The 19,977-nt window shown below is 43.6% G+C and overlaps 1 protein-coding gene and 1 long non-coding RNA gene across 2 annotated transcripts; both read right to left on the bottom strand.

Annotated features, from left to right (window-relative positions):
• Positions 1 to 1,238: 1,238 nt before the first annotated feature.
• LOC145361226 (scavenger receptor cysteine-rich type 1 protein M130-like) lies at positions 1,239 to 8,233 on the bottom strand. The gene is made up of 5 exons (XM_080216864.1): positions 8,179 to 8,233; positions 5,315 to 5,629; positions 3,126 to 3,440; positions 1,868 to 2,182; positions 1,239 to 1,561 (listed from the first exon to the last, which is right to left on the bottom strand). The coding sequence occupies exons 1-5, from the start codon at positions 8,231 to 8,233 to the stop codon at positions 1,239 to 1,241; spliced, it is 1,323 nt and encodes a 440-aa protein (XP_080072990.1).
• Positions 8,234 to 9,222: 989 nt separating this feature from the next.
• Positions 9,223 to 19,173, bottom strand: LOC145361156 (uncharacterized). Its single transcript, XR_013889810.1, has 3 exons — positions 18,985 to 19,173; positions 10,026 to 10,058; positions 9,223 to 9,251 (listed from the first exon to the last, which is right to left on the bottom strand). It is a non-coding gene; the product is annotated as an uncharacterized LOC145361156 (long non-coding RNA).
• Positions 19,174 to 19,977: the final 804 nt, after the last annotated feature.

Genomic DNA, 19,977 nt, shown 5'->3' with positions numbered 1-19,977 from the left:
TTTAGAGACTACGGATCTTCTAGATATTCGTATTTCTGACAATAATACAATCCAACGGTTTTCCGATTGGAACTGAACCTTTCATTCTTGCATGCTTTGCTTTTACAATAATTGTGCTACTGCGGTGATTAGTTGTTCCACACAGAATGGTTTAAACAGATATGTTATACCTTGTTATTCACTATCTCATTTTGCCACACATACTTCATCACTTTTCTCGCTTGCTCTCCCATATCCATTGGAACAAACAGGAAATATGTCTTTAGCCTGGCAGCGACTTGACCTTTCAGGCAACGACCTTTCCTGCGAACTCACCTAATTTGTTGCTAAAATGTTCAGCTTTCTCTTGTTTTGTCAGTAATGTAGATTTCCAACCTACCCCGACGGCCGCCGCCCCAAAACACATGAATGCAATCAAAACGTTTCTAAATGAACCGCGCACATTCCAACTCACCAGCAGCGACGAGCGCACGCGCAAACCCGCTCTCACACCTCTCCATCCCCAATTTCCTCCCCCTTCCCACTTGCTGACCAACAACATCACTAACCCTGGCAATTTGAGGAATTTCACAGTATCTCCATTGCTGTGTTAATGTAACACGAATTTGTGACTAATAAGTAAACTATTTGACTTACATTGGCTGTTCTTCCATCAGTATAAATAAGCTTCAAAATATCATGGTCATGTTCAACGGCACTTCTACACTCCACCACTGCCGACCGCTTCACAATAGTTCCCCCAGCCACGCCAGACGAGCACGCTAAACAGTGTTGGTTGATTTAACTCACTGGAGAGTTCAGATTTCCGTCATATCTGACACTTTCAGATGTGACCTCAGCAAGCCTTTCCTCACACTTAGTTAACGTTCATGATTTTGGGGACTGAGACACAAGATTGGAATTTCCTTCTGATACATGACCCCCTCTCTCCTTTCGCTGTGCTGTTGTAACACACCCCACACTGATCAGCATATTATTTCCCGCTGCCAATTCTGTCTTTATTGGTCTCAATTTACTGATGGAAATTACTTCGAGATTTATAAAGACGTTAAATCTTTTTATTAAATTGTTATTGTCATAATATTCCAAACTATGTGATTTCCCCCGTGACGTTCTGTTCTGCATCCTGGCGTCAGTGTCAAATATCTCAGCTATATTTTCCCGAAGAAAAAGGGAAGTACATTCCCAATTGTCCAAGATTACATCTTTCCCTTTATGTTTCTGGAAAAGTGACCAGTTTAATCACCTGAGCACAGAACCCCTACGCCGATGCTGTCACTGCGATGCGGGTTCAATGTGAATGTGCCGCACTTCCGGAGATGCGATTCGTTTCCTTCACACTGGACATCATTCACCCACACAGGCCCTTCACCCTCTCCGTACTTTGAATTGTTATAGGCGGTTACCGCTTCGCCGCAGCCCAGCTGTCTACAGGTCACATTAGCGTCATTCAGATCCCAGAGGCTGTCCTGCACTCTGCCCCAGCTGTGGTTGTAGTAAATCTCCACTCGCCCATCACACCGACTTCCCCCATTCATCAATCTCAGTGACCAGTTTTCATCTAGGCGAAGAAAGACATAGAGAACAGTGGTTACAGTGCAGCAAATTAAGTCAAATTGAAACACCTCTCACCAGGCCAGCTCCCCCGGTGCAGAGGTGAAGGATGTGATGAGATCCTGCGGAGGACAGTTAGACAGGAGGCTGAACAGCCAACTGCTCTGAAGCTGGAGCAAATACATTGATAGACAGAAGGATAATAAATGTTTATCGAACTCGAGGATGGGCTAGCACTTGGGCGGCGAAATGTAGAACTGTCCTCAATATTCGCAACACCATGTGTTTTCATTATCTTGATTTAGGGACTCACCCGTGCAGATGACAGTGACGTCATTTCCATGTGAGCAGTTAAACTCTTCCACGGATGAAACCGGACATTCCCACAGCCGGGACTCGTTCCCGCGGCAGTTGTAGTTCTCCTTCCATATTGTCCCATTTCCCTTCCCAAAGGCTGCTCCTCTCAGGATTTTCTCTACCACTCCACACTGAAGATGCTCACAGACCACACTGGCGTCTTCTAAATCAAAGTGAACATCACAGAGCGTCCCCCAGTGTTCTCCATGCATCACTTCCACCCGGCCGGAGCACCTGTCCTTTCCACCAACCAACCTCGGCCCATGGTTTCCTGTTTCAGGGACAAACACAGAACCAAATAATTTATCGAAATTAGAAGAAATGCGTGACGGTTTTTTTTATTATGAGGAGAAAACACACTTCACATCTGCATCTACAATTATTTCCCACAGTTTACAAAGGATCACATAGAACTAATTAATTTAACATGTGATGATTTGAGGAAGGTGCTTCAAACGAAAGCGAACAGTCCGTGCTGAATAGAAAAGCTAATGTGCTATTGTCATAATATAGTGTCATTGGGGAAGGTCCATAATAGTTTTGAAATGAATTACACCGTTCTGAGCATTGCTTTACGATGCAATTATAAGACGATATTCTCTGGTGGAATAACCTGATCCTAAAATGGTCGATGCATTTCGAAAATTAGACAGCATCTCGCACCAGGAAGTTCAGAAAGTAAGTGTCGTTCGAAAAGCCATTGCATTATTCTGAGAATAATACGCATTATTGACGCGTTTTCCATGCTTTGAAATCTCCAGTATAGATGTGTACAATTTTCCACGTTTTTCTGGATGAAAAACATGAACTCACAATGTTGTTACTGATCTCATTCAATTATACTGCTTAAATGCAAACAGAATTATCGTCTGCTATTGTCCTTGCAGTGGGATCATGCCTTGGGAAGCAGGACACGACTGCCTAGCATCTCCAGGGAATGCCATATCAAATGTTTCAGAGTAATCCAAGTTAGGCCTGCGCACAAAATCAATCATAATGTTTTGCTCATTTCAGAACATTAATAAACATGTAAACACTTCTGATTTGGAAAATGAGCATCCTTTGAAATGTTGTTCCAAAATTACAACAAATGACAGTGAAATGTGAAGGTCTGATTAGACATGTCCATGTTAGAGAGAGAGAGAACTGTCATCTCTCCGTTTGCTGAAATATTAAGAACATTTTTAAACTAATATTCACAAGTCTGTACTCACCGGAACAGATCACACTGACATCGTTCCTATGGGTGCACCTGGACCGATTTACAGGAACAAGGGGGCAGTCCGTCAGGCTTGTCTCACTCCCTTTACATTCAAATCTATCGCTCCGTATAAGTCCAGCGCCCTCCCCAAAATAAGCCCCGTTTCTAATGGAAACAGCCACTCCACACTGCAGCTCAGCACAGACCACTCTGACGGCATTCCAATCCAAGTCACGGTCACACACTGTACCAGATTCTCTATCGTTATGGATCTCCAATCTGCCGGAGCATGGGGAAGGCCCGGATACGAGTTTTGGGAATCTGTGAGCTGAACAACAAGAAATCACAATACACTCATTATTCTCAAAAACATATTCACATCCGCTTAATTATATTCTATCATGGCTGGTTCTGAATTTGGTTCCCCTTAGTTGCCCCTAAATCTCAAGATGAATATTTCAGGGGCTTTATCGAGGTTAAAACCTGGGGTGCGACGTGGATTAGATGGTCTGTCGGGGAGACTCGATAGGTGAAATGTCCTTCTCCTGCATGAAGAAATTCGATAATAAAAGATGTTTCATCAAGTTCAATCGGTGTCTATTATTATTCTCTTTCGAAGCAGTGTTCAGTCTGACAGCGGTTCCTCTGGAACACTCGTATCCATCTCCCCTTAACTTGAAAATACTGCTGGTCCATCTCCATAAGTTCTGTGTATTACTGCCCCCTACCGCCTGGGGATGGGAAATATCACAATGTGCAACAGGCGGACCTGAATCAATAACAGATGGAATTATTTGCCCAGGGACGTTCTAACTGATAGACATCAAACTAATTCTAAATGTGTTTCTTCGGCGCTGAAACGTGTTGAGAATGAACTTTCAGAAATTACTTCAACCAGAAGTGAAACGATGGATCCCAGAATGTCTAAATGGTGATTAGCAAGCTGCACTCGAGCTTTATTGAGGGTCCATGTGCACAGGTCACTAAAATGTTAAAACCAGGTACAAAGCGTAATCAAAAATCCTCCGAGTATTTGAGCATTTCTATTTAGACGGCGAGAATATAGACGGGGAGAGTTTCTGCTTCAAGTTTCAAGAACACTGTTTAGTCCATACCTGGAATGGGAGTGAACAATAACTGCATCCCTGAAATGATTTCCTGTTCTGGAAAACACTCCAGTGGGAATGTCCCAGGCTCCTGGTTACTGAGTCTTGACAACATCTCCTTCTATCAGTTTACACTGTGTGAAATCTGCCTGAAGCTGCAACAGCTTTAAATGTTAAAACAACTAATCTCCCTTCATTTTATTCTGAATAAAATGTCGTCTGCCGCACATTTTAATGGGAATCTCCCCCAATAACATTTCTGATTTATCTTCCTGATAAACTCTAAAGGTAAGCTTATCCGGGGAAACAAAAAAACATCAATAAGTAACAAGAGGGGAAATCATATAGGAGCAGATGGTATTCATCAGATTCGGGGTGTGAGAGGGAGATAAGTTTCCAAATATTGTCAAATATTTTAGGACGAGGATTTACATGAAGCTATTAAAACGATACGCCTGGAGAGACAGGGGAAATCCAGCCAATCCTCCCTCACACAAAATCAGAAAATATTGGAACAATTCAGCAGCTGTGGCAGAATTAGCGGCGAGGGAAGAATAGAGGGAAGTTTCCAGTCCGCATGACTCTCCTCCAGACCCTTCTCATCCTCACTCCGCTCTTGGAACACCTTCAATCTGGCCACTGATTGCTGCTCTGAAAGTAGCCGCAGTGACTGGATATGCGCTCTATGGCCTCCGCAATCAACAGTCAGTAAATGTCAAAACACATGGACCGAGACACCCGGATTTAATTCAGCAACAATTTGCTCTGTGACGCCCTGGAATGATTCATTATTTGTTGAATGGTGACAGGAACTGAACGGTGAGGAACCAGGAGCGAACAACTCCTCTCCTGAAAATAGCTAACAGCAAGCGCTCAGCTCAAGGACACAGCGGGCCTGTGCACGGTTGTGGTAATTGTTAATCACTGTCATTCTTGTTACTTTATTATAAACATAAATCCTGGTGTTAATGTAGCAGCATTCCGAATATTGAAATGATTAACCACTCCCTTTACTACTGTGTACAATCTCAGAATACTTTATCCGCCGTTCCCAGACAGCAGCCTGTAGGTGATGGAAAAAAATGTTTTTTTTTACCTGAGCAAATCACTCCGGCATCGTTGGAGTGCGGAAAGGGATAGTGAGTCCATGGATATGAGGGACATTCCCGCAGGGCGGCCTCGGTCCCTTTGCAATCAACATCTGACGTCACAATGGGTCCGGATCCTTCCCCAAAGTGAGCCCTGCGGGGTGCAGAGAGCGCGGTCCCGCAGCCCAGCTCCCCACACACAACATCGGCGTCCCGCTGGTCCCAGTAATCATCATACACAGTCCCCCACTGTCCCCTGTAGTGAATCTCCACTCTCCCAGCGCACCGACTCTGCCCATTCGCCAGTCTCAGCTTCACCGCCACTGTAAAATACAGAAATAAACCAACAGTTATTGGCCAGCTGATGCAACAGGTCAGATAGGAATCAAGTCAAACATCGTGTGTGAGCAGAATCTGAACAAACCCTGGGGTAATATGAGGTATTGCGAGTGGAAGCGGGAATATGGATTGGCAGCGGGAAACATCCGGAAATCAGTTGGAAGTTGGAAGCATCATTCGGCTGAGTCAGGCGGGAGTGTTGATAGGTGTTTAATTGACTCAATCCACACAACTCAAGACAGTTATGGTCCGCGGTGCACCGTACTTTCTGGACAAAGATCGTGGAATCCACAAACGAGTATGGATTCGATATCTGCCACCACTGTCGAACAGGATCGCCCTGCTGCAACCGTCTGAGGTGGCGAGTTTTCGGCGGAACCCTAATATACCGGTGGTGGGAGGGCCATAACATCGCGCTGTATTTCAGTGCTGGCTGGAAACTAGGGAAGTTTTTTTTTCGAAACAGCAGCGGGACCACATTGCCTCTCACTCTGCTCCTCGGGGACCTAACTTAACATCGTTCTGAATTAGGGAGCAGCAATCAAAGATATTCAGGATAACATTGCAAGAACACTTTCCTTCACAATTGCCAGTCAGACGTTGAATGAAACATTGAACACAAAGATACTGAAACAGTCTCAGGGATTTATCATTCAGTTGGATGGATTAGTTCAGTAAAATATCAGATATGAATTTGGAGGGCGATTACCTGATGGATTAGCCTGGCTGTTCCCTGGTCTGCCTGAAATGAAATTTTGAAAATTAGTCTTTGCTGGAACACGAGATAAGAACACAAGAACATAAGAAATAGGAGCAGGAGTAGGCCATCTAGACCTTCGAGCCTACCCCGCCATTGAATAAGATCATGGCTGATCTGAAGTGGATCAGTTCCACTTTCCCGGTCTCTCCGCATAACCCTTAATTCCCTTTGTTGAGATGAATGAAACTGCAAAAAAACATACATCATAAAGTCAACAGCGAGGATCTGTGTTATTTTTTTCACTACATGATTTGCAAGTACTTGATGTTAAAAAAAAAGTTTTATCCAAATTACCACTCCTGTGATATTATAACCTGAGGATATATATATAGTTTAACCACGCGTTACTGTATTCCCACACAGGGATATTTTGTGTCAGTCAAATCTCTAATCCCTTTGAGTCGATAGTTTACATATTAGAATCAACAGGACGGTGATTCCTCTCTCCGGTTGGATTGCTTAAAATTATGGCTTAACACACGGAACAACAATGATAAAGTTACTCGAATATCTCTGCGCCACCGTCCACAATACGGACAGTGCGTCATTTATTTCCAATGCAGACAATCCTCAGCTATCCTTATTAACTTTTCACAAAGAATATCACTCAACTTCCACTTGTGCTGTACTCATTGCCAGAATTGTGGGATAACATTTCAATATTTGCTCAGAATGTTCACAATTTCTACGGTCCAACTAGTATCTCGAGACCCTCTTCACCCATTTCATCTTTCTATGTTTTGTTCCACTTTTCAGCGTTCAGTAATTTTCCCACTGACTATTTGGCCCATTTCAAAAACACAGAATAAAGAAAAGTACATCACAGAAACAGACACTCCGGTCCTTCAAACCACTGTCCGTCATGATGCCCAACTGAAAAAAAAATGCTGTCCTATTTCACAGAAATCATAGAACCCTACAGTGCAGAAAGACGCCTTCGACCCATCGACTTTGCACTGAACACAATCCCACCCAGGCCCTACCCCCATATCCCTACATATCTCACGAATCCTTCTAACCTACACATCCCTGGACACTAAGGGGCAATTTCGTAGCATGGCCAATCAACCTAACCCGCACATTTTTAGACTGTGGGAGGAAACCGGAGTACCCGGAGGAAACCCACGCAGACACGAGGACGATGTGGAAACTCCACACAGACAGTGACCCGAGCCAGGAATTGAAGCAGGACCCTTTCTGTCGGCAAAACAAAACACGAGTGTACATAATGCAGGAACGTGGAGGCATGGTACCACAGTGGCTCGGACTGCTGCCTCACAGCACCAGGGACCCGGGATCAATTCTGGCCTTGGGTCACTGTCTGAATGGATTTAGCCCGTGTTTGTCTGGATTTAGCCCGGGTGCTCTGGTTTGCTCCCACAGTCGGAAGATGTACGGGTTAGGTTGATTGCCACTGTAAATTGATTACAGTATCAGAGGAATTAACAGGGTAAATGTGTCGGTTTACGGGAATAGGGGGTGGGACTGTTGTTGTTGCAGAGTCGATGGGCCGAATGGCCTCCTTCTGTACTGTAGGGATCTAATGATCCAGTTGGTATTTATCAGAATCAGGGAGTGAGCGGGAGATAAGTTTCCAAATGGTATCAAACATTTTGAGAAGAGGATTTACATGACAGCTATAAAAACGACGCGGCTGGAGAGAGACGGGGTATCCAGCCAATCCCCTCTCTCACAAAATCAGAAAATGTGGGAACAATTCAGCAGCTTTGGCAGAATTAGTGCCGAGGGAAGAATAGAGGGAAGTTTCCAGACCGCTTGACTCCTCCAGGCCCTCCTCATCCCCACTCTGCTCTTGGAACACATTCATGCTGGCCACTGATTGCTGCTCTGAAAGTTGCCGCAGTGACTGGATAAGCCTTCCACGTCCCCTCCCGCACCGTGGTGGCTGACAGGCCTATCTACGTCTCCAGGCGTGTGGTAATGTCGATTGAGGGGGAGGAGTGGTGGTGCGGAACTCGAAGAGTTGGGCGATGGGAATGCCTCCCACCGAAACTCTGGGGTTCGAACCACATTTTCATTTCAAGGTACTCCGATACCAAAAACAGGTATTAAAAATCATTCGATTTGGAGTTCATTTAGAACAGTAGAAAAAACCAAACGCTGCGGACAGATGAAGATAAACGATTGCTCATCAGATATCTAATTGTTCTATGTGGATTTGCTCTGTGTGGCCCTGGAATGATTCATTATTTGTTGAATGGTGATCGGAGCTGAACAGTGAGGAGCCAGAAGCGAACAACTGCCCTCCTGGACATAGCTAACAACAAGCGCTCAGCTCAAGGACACAGCTGCCCTGTGCGCTGTTGTGGTAATTGTTAATCATTCTCATTGCTGTTACTTTATTATAAACTTAAATCCTGGTGTTAATATAACAACACTTCGATTTTCAGGATATTGAAAATAATCACCACTCTCTTTACAACTGTGTACAGTCTCAGAATACTTTATCCGCCCTTTCCCGGAAAGCAGGCAATGATAATGGACATACTTTTTATCCCCTTGTTTACCTGAGCAAATCACACCGGCATCATTGGAGTGCGGATAGTCATAGTAAAGATCCCATGGTTCTGAGCGGCATTCCCGCAGGGCGGTCTCGTTCCCTCGGCACTGAACATTTGACGTCACAATGGGTCCGGATCCTTCCCCAAAGTGAGCCCCGCCTGGTGCAAAGACGGCGGTCCCGCAGCCCAGCTCCCCACACACAACATCGCCGTCCGGCTGGTCCCAGTTATCATCATACACAGTGCCCCACTGTCCCCTGTAGCGAATCTCCACTCTCCCAACGCACTGACTCTGCCCATTCGCCAGTCTCAGCTTCACCGCCTCTGGAAAACACAGAAACAAACCAACAGTTATTGGCCGCCTGATGCTGCAGGTCAGATAGGAATCAAAACAAGTTTCACGTGTGCCCAGGATCTCAGCAAACCCTAACATAACATGACACAATGCAAGTGGAAGCGGGAATATGGATTGACAGTGGGAATCATCCACAAATCAGTTGGAAGTTGGAAGCATTATTCGGCTGCATCAGGCAGGAGTGTCGATCGGTGTTTAATTGATTCAATCCAGATAAATCAGGACTGTCATGGTCCGCGGCCCACCATACTGCCTGGACTAATATAGTGGAATCCCAATCCGAGTATGGACTCCATATCTGCCACCACTGTCGAATGAGGGCCGCCCAGCTGTAACCAGTTGAACTGGAAACTCAGGTAGTCTCCAACCTTTCCCGGGGAGGCAAGATGCTGCGAGTTGTCAGCAGAACCCTAACATACAGGTGGTGGAAGGGCCATGACATCGCACTGCATTTCAGCGCTGGCTGGTAACTAGGGAAGTGAAAATGAGTTTCTAAACGACAGCGGGATAACATTGACTCTCACCCTGCTCCTCCGGGACCTAATTTGTTGTCGTGTGAATGAGGGAACAGCAATGAACTATTTCCAGGAAAACATTTCAGGAATATTTTCCATCACAACTGACAGGCAGAATTTGAGCGGTAACATTGAAAGCAAAGATGCTGAAATTGTCTCACGGATTTACCATTCAGGTGGATGGATTAGTGCAGTAAAATATCAGATATGAACTTGGAGGGCGATTACCTGATGGATCAGCCTGGCTGTTCCCTGGTCTGCCTGAAATGAAAGTTTGAAAATTACTTTTTGCTGAAACAAGAGATGATCACAAAGTCAACACCGAAAATCTGTGTTTTATTTTCTCCATAAGATTTGCAAGCACTTGATGCAAAAAAAAGGTTTACTCAAATTACCAACCTGTGAATATTCCGGTCTCATTCCATTTTTTAAAATTATATTTTTAACCACATGTTACCGTATAGCCAAACAGGGATATTTTGTTTCAGTCAAATCTCCTCATCCCTTACATGATATAATCAACAGGACAGTGATTCCTGTCTCTGGTTGGATTGCTGAAATTTATAACTTGATCCACAGACTAACAATGATAAAGTTACTCGAATATCTCTGCAGCACCGTCAACAATACGGACAGTGCGTCATTTATTTCCAATGTAGGCAATCCTCAGCTATCCTTATTAACTCTTCGCAAACAATATCTCACAGCTTCCACTTATTTTGTATTCATTGCCAGAATTGTGGGAAAATATTTCAATATTTACTCAAAGTGTTCACAATTTCTATTCTCCAACTGGAATTTCTGGACCTTCTCCACCCATTGCTTCTTTCTATGTTTTGCTCCACTTTTCAGCGTTCAGTGATTCCCCCGATGAATCTTTGACCCATTTCAAGAACAAACAGCAAAGTAACGGAAAGCACTGAAACAGACCCTTTTGTGCTTGAAGCCCCTGTTCTTCATGATGCCCAAGTCAAAAAAAAGTTTCCTATTTCCGTCCGTAAATAATAAGGCGGATGCGAACATATAGGAACGGGGCGGCACAGTGCCACTGTGGTTAGCACTGCTGCCTCATAGCACCAGATTCGGGCCTTGGGTCATTGTCTGCACGGAGTTTGCACATGTTGTGTTGTCTCCGCTGTGTGCTCCGATTTACTCCGCAGTCCATTGATGTTTGGGTTAGGTTGGTTGGCCATGCGAAATTGACCCCAGTGTCAGGGAAAATAGCATGGTAAATGTGTTGGGTTCCGGGAATATTGTTTGGCTGGGTCTGTTTTTGGTACAGGGTCGATGGACCGAATGCCTTCTTCTTTACTGGAGGCATTCTTTGATCCAGTTGGTATTCATCAGGCTCAGGGTGTGAGAGAGAGATAAATTTCCAAATGCTATCAAATATTTTGAGAAGAGGCTTTACATGAAAGTTATTAAAACTAGACGCCTGGAGAGACAGGGGATATCCAGCCATTCCCCTCTCACACAAAATCGGGAAATGTTGGAATAATTCAACAGCTGTGGCAGAATTAGTGGCGAGGGAAGAATAGAGGGAAGTTTCCAGTCCGCATGACTCTCCTCCAGACCCTTCTCATCCTCACTCCGCTCTTGGAACACCTTCAATCTGGCCACTGATTGCTGCTCTGAAAGTAGCCGCAGTGACTGGATAAGCGCTCTATGGCCTCCACAATCAATAGTCAGTAAATGTCAAACACATGGACCGAGACACCCGGATTTAATTCAGAGACAGCCGCCAATTCTGACGGAGTGCGGAATGATCCACACTCCCCTTAAATGTACTTCCATACATCGCCAGCTCATCAAAGCATGCCGAAGTTTTGATTCTGCGCAGGCAGGATCGGGACACATTAGCACGCCCAGGCCTCCGTTGGAATCCCCCCTCCCCCTCCCCGCCCCCCACCGCCCCCCTCTCCAGGTCTGTCTCACTCCCCCTTTTCCACCGTGGTTGCTGATGCCTCTGCCTCCAGACGTGTGGTTGTGTTTGGGGAGGGGTGGTGGTGGAGGGTGGAAGGATTGGGCGATCGGGATGCCATCGACCATATATCTGGGGTTCTAACCACATTTTCACATGCGGCTGCAATTTCGGACACCAATAGCAAAAATAGGCATCAAGAATCAGTCGATTTTGAGTTAAATAAAAATCGCAGAATAAGCCAAACGCTGCCGGCAGATGAAGATAAACGATTGTTCACCAGAAGCCCCATAGTTGCCCAGGATTTGCTCTGTGTGGCCCTGGAACGCTTCATTGTGTTCAATGGTGATCGGAACTGAACAGTGAGGAACCAGGAATGAACAAACCCTCTCCTGGACAAAGCTAACAGCAAGGGCTCAGCTCAAAAAGACTATTCCCGGTTGTGGTAATTGTTAATCACTCTGATTATTGTTACTTTACTATGAACTTAAATTCTCGTGTTATTGTAACAACACTTCTATTTTCAGAATATTGAAAATATTCACCACTCTCTTTACCACTGTGTACAGTCTCAGAATACTTTATCCGCCTTTCCCCGGAGAGCAGGCTGTAAATGTTGGACAGATTTGTGTTTTTTTTATTCTTACCTGAGCAAATCACACTGGCATCACGGGTGTGCCAAAGGCTATAGTGACCCCATTGATATGAGCGACATTCCCGCAGGGCGGTCTCGGTCCCTTCGCACTGAACATTTAACGTCAGAATGGGTCCGGATCCTTCCCCAAAGTGAGCCTCGCCTGGTGCAGAGAGCGCGGTCCCGCAGCTCAGCTCCCCACACACAACATCGGCGTCCTGCTGGTCCCAGTCAAGATCAAACACAGTGCCCCACTGTCCCCTGTAGTAAATCTCCACTCTCCCAGTGCACCGACTCTGCCCATTCGCCAGTCTCAGCTTCACCGACTCTGTAAAAGACAGAAATAAATCAACTAATTGGCCGCCTGATGCAGCAGGTCAGATAGGAATCAAGTCAAGTATCGAGTGTGCCCTTGATCTCAACAAACCCCTGGATAATATGACGCATTGCAAGTGGAAGCGGAAATATGGATTGACACTGGGAAATACCCGCAAATCAGTTGGAAGTTGGACGCATCATTGGGCTGCGTCAGGCAGGAGTGTTGATAGGTGCTTAATCGATTCAATCCACACAACTCAGGACTGACCTGTTGTGCGGTTCACCATATTGCCTGGACTAATATAGTGAAATCCCAATCCCAGTATGGATTCGATATCTGTCACCACTGTCGAACAAAGGCGGCCTGACTGCAAACGGCTGAGTTGGATAGTCAGGGTGTCTCCAGCACTTCCGCTGTCGTAATTTTCGGCGGAACCCGAATATACCGGTGGTGGAAGGGCCATAATATCACACTGCATTTCAGTGCTAGTTGGTAACTAGGGAAGTGAACATTATTTCCAAACAGCAGCGGGACCACTTTGCCTCTCACCCTGCTCCTCGGGGACATAATTTAATGTCATTCTTAATTAAGGAGCAGCAATTAAAGATTTTCAGGAAAACATTGCAAGAATATGTTCTTTCACAACTGACAGGCAGACATTGAACCGAAACATTGAACGCAAAGATGCTGAAATTGTCTCAGAGAATTATCATTCAGTTCGATGAATTAGTGAATTAAAACTATTTAATGGCCTTCATTTATCGAGGGATTGAGTGTAGGAGTCGGGAGGTAATGCAGCAAATTTATATGACCCTTGTCAGACCCCACTTGGAGTACTGTGCGCAGCTCTGGTCACCTCACTACAGGAAGGATGTGGAAGCTATTGAGAGGGTGCAGAGGAGATTTACAAGGATGTTGCCTGGATTGGGAGGCATGCCTTATGAAGATAGATTGAGAGAGCTAGGTCTCTTCTCCCTGGATAGAGGAAGGTTGAGAGGTGACCTGATAGAGGTTGATAAAATGTTGAGAGGAATAGATAGGATGGATTTTCGGAGGCTATTTCCCAGGGCTGAAATGGTCACTACGAGAGGACACAGGTTTAAGGCGCTGGGGAGCAAGTGCAGAGGAGATGTTAGGGGTAAGTTTTTCATTCAGAGGGTGGTGAGTGAGTGGAATCGGTTGCCGTCGGTGGTGGTAGAGGCGAACTCGCTGGGGCCTTTTCAAAGACTTCTGGAAGAGTATATGGGATTTAATAGGATTGCGAGTTACAGGTTTTTCTATGGCCTGGCAGGTATGGATATGTTCAGCACAACTTGTGGGCCGAAGGGCCTGATTCTGCGGTAGTGTTCTATGTTCTATGTTCTATAATGTCAAATATGAACTTGAAGGGCGATTACCTGATGGATCAGCCTGGCTGTTTCCTGGTTTGCCTGAAATGAAATTTTAAAAATTAGTCTTTGCTGGAACACGAGATGAATGAAAAAGTCAAATCCATACATCACAAAATCAACAGCAAGGATCTGTGTCATTTCTTCACTTTATGATTTGTAAGCACTTGCTTATAAAAAAAAAGTTTTATTCAAATTACCACACCCGTGATATTATGACTGAATATCCCGGCCTCATTCCTATTTTTTTGAATATATGTTTTAACCACATGTTACCGTGTTCCCAAACAGGGATACTTTGTGTCAGTTAAATCTCCAAATCCACGTTAGCCTCTCGTTTGCACAATAGAATCAACAGGGCAGCGATTCCTGTCTCTGGTTGGATTGCTGAAAATTTATAACTTGATCCAGAGAGTAACCATGATAAAGTTACTCGAATATCTCTGCACCCCCGTCCATAATACGTACAGTGTGTCAGTTATTTCCAATGCAGACATTTCGTAGCCATCCTTATTAACTCTTCACAAACAGTATCGCACAACATTCACTTATGTTGTAATCACTGCCAGGATTGTGGGATAACATTTCAATATTTACTCAAAATGTCACAATTTCAACATTCCAACTGGAATTTCTGGACCCTCTTCACCCATTCCGTCTTTCTATTTTTTGCTCCACTTTTCAGCGGTCAGTGGTTCTCCCACTGAATCAGTGACCCATTTCAAAAACACAGAATAAAGAAAATTACAACACCAAAACAGACCCTTCGGTCCTCCAATCCCCTGTCCATCATGATGTCCAAACAAGAAAAAAAAATGCTGTCCTATTTCCATCTGTATCCTTCTATTTCCTCCTTATTCATTTACCATCCAGATGCCTCTTAAATATTGCTAATGTGTCAACTTCCATCACCTCCTCTGGAAGCGCGTTCCAGGCATGCACTACTTTCTGAGCTTCTTTTACACATCTTCCTTCAACTTTCCCCCTCTCACCTGAAGCCTGTGTCCCCTTTCCCCCTGCAACAGATCACTAATGACAGTAACAAGCAATGAAATAGAAGGTGCTGGTCAGCAGCCTGATTTGCTGGAAATACCAGCCATCACCTGAATCATTTGTGTACCGTGTAGATGATACACAGCAGCAAATGACAAAAACTCATTCCCAGTTCATTCCAAACCCGCGATTTCTCACACCTAAAAGTACAAGTGCAGGCCTAAGGCAATTCCTTGAATTGCTCATTCCCTTCTACGCCAGTCAACATGCTGAGTTGGGACGATATCGGGGTTGCCTCATTCTCGTGTGAGCTCAATCCCTAATGTCACTGTGCCTGCACCAGTGCATCATGTACTGCAGCCAGGCAGCAAAAAAGGCTCAGAGATCAATTCCTGAAGACATCTGAGTACAGGCAATAAATGCTGCCGTTACCAGGGACACTGACTTCACAAGAATGTGCATAATAATAATGAGTGCAAAGGCCTTGGCTGAATGTGGGGTATTAACATTTTTTTGAAAGAGATACAGAGGCATGGATAGTTTGGTACTGTAAAATGTATGCCCATTTAAAGACCACAAAACTCCATTAGCATAAAACAGTAGGGCAGCAAATACAACGCCCCGTGCCTGACTATTCGATCTATCAATAATATTTTAACTTAAACTATGAGGCCTAACACGTAATAAATAATTATCGGTGTTACGAGTGGAATTAATTACATAACATCGTATTCGTAGTTGAAAACCACCGTTAAACACTGGGACCTTTTAGCTCGCAGCAGGAAGGACAGATTATGATTCGCTTGTGGAACTATAATTTTCAAATGTATGGTCACACCAAATTAACACTTGTAAGATATCACATTTAGAATGTAAGCGGACACTTATCCAATCTTTGCGAGACAGGGTAATAGTTTCCTGGGGTCTGGAGGCCGAAGCTAACGGTACAAAATGGCTCAAAACATTTTACAAGGAAACGGTGGAGTTTGCCAATCTAGAATGAGTGACGAGTTCTCATAGCTCATTATAAGCGACGGAAAGTTCAGTGGATATTGAGAGTGTCTGGGAAGAGGGTGATAAGTATGCAGTGATTGATACACAAAGCTGATATTAGTGTATGGTTTAGAAAGCTTTGTTGTGATTTCTAAAGCTCATTGCTCCAAACAGCAATCAGAAAATCTCATGATGCCAATTTGCGGAAGAAGTCGGATTTTTCACTTCCCTATTATTTCGCTGGAGCGACTGATATTAAATATATGTCTTAATATGCCAGTTAAAGCAATGTTGGTCCCACTTTGATATAATATTTAACTTTTCAATATTTACAGCCGTGTCCACTACTCCAACTCAAAATAATATGTTTAACATATGGCAGCTCACTGTCCCACAGGACGAGCATACAGCTCCTCGACTGAGAAATATCTATCCCAAATCTGTGTACACATTCTATTGGTAGTGACTGGAACTTTTACTGGGATTCCGCAAGCGGTTAATTCACGGAGATTCCATTCGGCAATCTGTGCCATTCTAAGAGTGGCGGCGATCTTCACCCAGACTGCGCTGTTCGGCTAGAATTTCAATTCATGTCTGTTCCATCTGTACAACAGACCCAGTGGAATTTTTAATTCTATCTGCCGCCGAAACTGAGTTGGATTACGTGGTAAATCTAAGTTTCTTATTCATTTGCTGCTTTGTGGAGACTAATGAACTAAAAATGCAACTTTGCTCAAAGTATATTCTAAAGAGTTTCTACAAGTTAAGCCAACGATTTGAATATTCACTTCATAACTGCGAGCTAACTGGCGATTCAGTCGCAACAAAACCGTCAAATTTTAATGAGATGAGTTTATTGGGCACAGGATTTATTACATTGCAACATTGCATTTGTTTCTTTTATAAGACATGTTCCCTCAAGCAAGTGCAAAGTCCAAACAGTATTTTTTCAGACTGTATTTCGCGGACTCTCGGTCCTTTACTGTGTGAAGTGTTTGATAACAGGAATGGGGCGCTTCTCTATCAGTTAACCAGCATTTTCAGCGACATTCGGATTAATGAATATAACTAAAGAGGCACGTTGGGAACCGAGAGAAAATGAACCAACTGAACAACTTAAACAACAACCAAGTCAACAACTTAAATCGGAACTAAACTACTTGGCCTGTGGAAGGTGGTGAAAGAACATGTCTCGAAGTGCCACAGAAAACGGCATGAGACACAGAGAACATGAAACCCTGGCATACATCTTGAGAAATAAAAAATAATTAAAACCTGAAACAAATCACTGCATAGAAATATTAATGTAAAACATTCTGGTAATATTCCTGTCGGAGATATGAGGCATTTGGGCAACAAAAGTGACCAGGCAAATCATGCAAATTGAGCAAATTACATTATCAACATAACAAGATAAGTATTTTCTTCATATTAATGAAACTAATTAATGCCATACTTAATTGCAATTCATATTAATGTGTTAAAATGCGTTATTCACAGAACTAGCCCAACACTCTGAGGCTGAAACACCTATTTCAAACAATTTGTTTGTTTTATCTCTACACGGGGTTCTGACGGAAAATGTAATGAGAAATAGAACATAGAACATCACAGCGCAGTACAGGCCCTTGGGCCTTCGGTATTGCGCCGACCAGTGGAACCAATGCAATGACCCTCTAACCTAAACTATTCCAATTGTATCCATATGCCTATCCACTGACCATTTGAACGCCATTAAATTTGGCGAGTCCACAACTGCTGCAGGCAGGGCATTCCACGCCCTCACTACCCTCTGAGTAAAGAACCTGCCTCTGACACCCGTCCTATAATTACCACCCCTCAATTTAAAGCTATGTCCCCTCGTGTTCGCCATCACCATCCGAGGAAAAAGGCCCTCACTGTCCCCGCTATCTAATCCTCTCATGAAGGTCAGATTACAATATCAGGAGAAGCATGTGTGGATGGTCCTCGCCAAAATTCCTCTATTTTAAAACGCAGTGAGTTGGCTTCCACTCAAACTCACTTTCAGCAGATTCTAACAGCGACTGCTCGAATTTGTACCAACACAAATCAAGTAGTCCGAATAGAGGTTTTACAGTAATATGTTGTCCATGTGCGAATAAAGCATTTCTATTCAATTTTGTATTTAAATGTCAGGTTGCCTTAAGTCTCGGCCGAGAAATTAAAACATGCATTAATCAGATGTTCTACATTCTAAATATGTTTGAAAGGAAATAATTAAAAAAAGGGAATCTAAATTATTCGCCAACTGAAGCTTCTGCTACTTAAACTCCCAATTCCAATACACACTTATAACAACGAAGGGTTCATTTGAATATAATAGAGCCTTTTCCCTAAGTGGAGCGGAGAATCCAAAACATTGCCGGAAAAAAAAATGTATAAATTTCCAGATTTAGATTTGATAGTCCATTTTGATTTTCAACTCCAATTTATTTATTCTGCACACCAATGTCAGGTAGACGGCAATCAAAAACAATTTCCATTGAGCCTTTGTGGCCTCAGAGCAGTATTCGGCAAAAGTGTTCGGCCCCGGTCCAAACTGACTGTGCCGGGTGGAATAAAACCAATTCAGTCTAACCCCAAAAGCCTGTCCTAGACTCCTTTGAGCTTTACAATAATTCAAACGCATAAGCAAGTATGATTTCAATTTGCTGAGCACTTCTTCATCCTTCAGCTGTTCAGACACTGAACTCGCCTCCTCTCATTGTAAATTGATGCACATTAATATCCCATTACCTCTAGATGACACTTATTATTCAAATCATCAACTTTCCTTGACATCGGTCACCAACATTTTTATTCCGAAATCTCTCTCTCTATATATATATAACATATATATACACATATAGACATGCTAAAATTTTATGTCAGTGAATTCTCAACAGACATCGGGATACTTTCAATCAATAATAACTCACAGTTGAGAAGCTGCAATGCAATTAGAGTCAGGAAGGAGCGCAGCATCGTCCCGACTGTCGGTTACTGCGATCAGACTTGACTATTCACCGAGTTTTGTACACCGGTACCGGGCTGTCCTTCCAACACTTTCTAAAACACCAAACGCTCCAGGGATGAATTCTTTGTTCAGAAAATAATATTTCCTCCCGTCTGACTAATTGATGTTCCCATGTGTGAAATGTAAATTGCGGTTTGATAAAAGATACCAATGACAGTTATATCCACCTCCTTGCCCTGTGCGGCTGATCAGGCCTACATTTTTGATAAGGAAATGAGTCACTAACCCAGCATCGGATCATAGAATCATCATATCTTACAGCACAGACACAGGCGAGTGAAGGAAATGCAATTGGTAAATGTTTGTAAATCATATTCGGCCTGGCCTGGACTGGATTATGTAAAATTATTTTTGTTCTGTTTTACCACTTACGGACAATTTCCGAGCAACAGTTGAAGGCCGTGGAGAGAATAAGTGTTAAAATTCCCCGGTTAAATCTGGGACTGCTGTGATGTGGAGAAAATGCGTAAATTACATGTCAGATCCAATCACTTTCCTCAAGAAATCTGTGAGTGAGGGTTCTCACCGACAAGTCCAATCCAATCGGCTGTTTAAGGCTCCTACAGAGTCCGAATACAGCCTGTATTCACAACCTGATTTTCACACCTTCAAAGGGGAAAAGTGAAGAAATTTCACTTCAGCAGTAACTCAAGCAAGAAGTTCAAATCTGTAACATCTAGAATTTTTTTTTCCCCGAGTGAAAACAGACCTTTTGCTCCTTGCTCTGAGAACAACCTCCAAAGTATTTACTGTCTTCTATTCAGAGAACAATATTCTCGAAATACAGAAAGCCTAATTCATGTATAATTTTAATATGTAGCACCTCTATACGGAAATCTTAGATAAAATGCTTCTGTTAAAAGACTGTTATTCTCTATTGGGACATAATTACTTT

Source organism: Carcharhinus amblyrhynchos, chromosome 34, assembly GCF_965287045.1.
Source record: "Carcharhinus amblyrhynchos chromosome 34, sCarAmb.v2.hapA, whole genome shotgun sequence".
NCBI lineage: Eukaryota > Metazoa > Chordata > Chondrichthyes > Carcharhiniformes > Carcharhinidae > Carcharhinus > Carcharhinus amblyrhynchos.
The sequence above is the reverse complement of the archived record's forward strand: the minus strand, read 5'-3'. Positions and strand labels throughout refer to the sequence as shown.

What these genes read in the sequence shown, in the direction of transcription:
- LOC145361226 (XM_080216864.1), bottom strand. Translation starts at nt 8,233, where the DNA reads ATGAATGTGTTCCAAGAGCAGAGTGGGGATGAGGAGGGCCTGGAGGAG. An exon ending in TGCCGGAGTGATTTGCTCAG is followed by an intron (nt 3,441 to 5,314) that starts GTAAAAAAAAAC and finishes CTTGTTGTTCAG; the next exon opens with CTCACAGATTCCCAAAACTC. An exon ending in TGTCAGTGTGATCTGTTCCG is followed by an intron (nt 2,183 to 3,125) that starts GTGAGTACAGAC and finishes TCCCTGAAACAG; the next exon opens with GAAACCATGGGCCGAGGTTG.